Raw genomic sequence first — 1,180 nt, forward strand, 5'->3', positions numbered from 1 at the left:
CAGATGGGGCTTGTTTTACTTGTGGTCAAAAAGGACATATTGCTAAGTATTGTCCTAGGGGATATTCTACTACTAGCCATACTACTCCACAGCCGCAGAGAACGTTTACAGGTACATAGACTCAGACTCAGCCAGCTAGAGTCGCTCCGCAGGTTGCTCGTGGACAGGGTTGACAGGGTGCACAGGCTGCTTAGGGAGCAGGTAGATCGCCGAGATTCTTTGCTATGACCAGACAGGATGCTAAGGCATCTAATGCAGTAGTCACAGGTATTATCACTATCGGTTCTTATGGGGCTTACGCTCTTATTGATCCTGGTTCTACGTATTCATATGTATCTCCATATTTTTCCATATACTTAGAACGAGGAGTTGAGTCTCTTATTGTGCCTTATATTGTGGTGACCCCAGTGGGGGAGACTATATCTGTGGATAGAGTCTATAGAGATTGTGTGATATTTATTCATGGCAGGGACACCGTAGTTGATCTACTGGTATTGCCTATGTCCGACTTTGATGTAATTATGGGTATAGATTGGTTAGCGTCATGTTATGCTTCAGTTGATTGTCATTCCAAGCTTATACGTTTTGATTTTCCTGGAGAACCATGTTTAGTGTGGAAAGGCATAACTCCTCTGACTTAGGGAAAGATAATATCCTATGTAAAAGCACGTCGAATGATTAATAATGGGTGTTTGGGTTTTATTGCTACCGTTCATGATACGCGCTTTGAGGATGTTACTATTGATAGTGTTCCAGTGGTTCAAGAATTTGCTGATGTGTTTCCAGAAGATTTACCTGGCCTGCCTCCGACAAGAGAAATTGAGTTCAGTATTGATTTGGTGCCAGGAACTCAACCTATCTCTATTCCTCCATACCATATGGCTCCAGCGGAGTTGAGAGAATTAAAGGTTCAACTTCAAGAGCTACTTGATAAGGAATTGATCAGGCCTAGTGTGTCGCCTTGGGGTGCACCTGTGTTATTTGTTAAAAAGAAATATGGCACGATGAGAATGTGTATTGATTACAGGCAGTTGAATAAGGTGACGATCAAGAATAAATATCCGTTGCCATATATTGATGATCTATTCGACCAGCTACAGGGTGCAACTCACTTTTCAAAGATTGACCTGAGATCGGGTTACCATCAACTGAGAATTAATACCGAGGATATATCTAAGAC

General features: G+C 42.1%; 1 protein-coding gene across 1 annotated transcript; it reads left to right on the forward strand.

Annotated features, from left to right (window-relative positions):
• Nucleotides 1–224: 224 nt before the first annotated feature.
• Nucleotides 225–641, forward strand: LOC142177305 (uncharacterized). The gene has a single exon (XM_075245780.1). It carries the CDS (start codon nucleotides 225–227, stop codon nucleotides 639–641), a length of 417 nt encoding a protein of 138 aa, XP_075101881.1.
• The last annotated feature ends 539 nt before the right edge of the window (nucleotides 642–1,180 follow it).

This window comes from Nicotiana tabacum, chromosome 23 (assembly GCF_000715075.1).
Source record: "Nicotiana tabacum cultivar K326 chromosome 23, ASM71507v2, whole genome shotgun sequence".
Lineage (NCBI taxonomy): Eukaryota > Viridiplantae > Streptophyta > Magnoliopsida > Solanales > Solanaceae > Nicotiana > Nicotiana tabacum.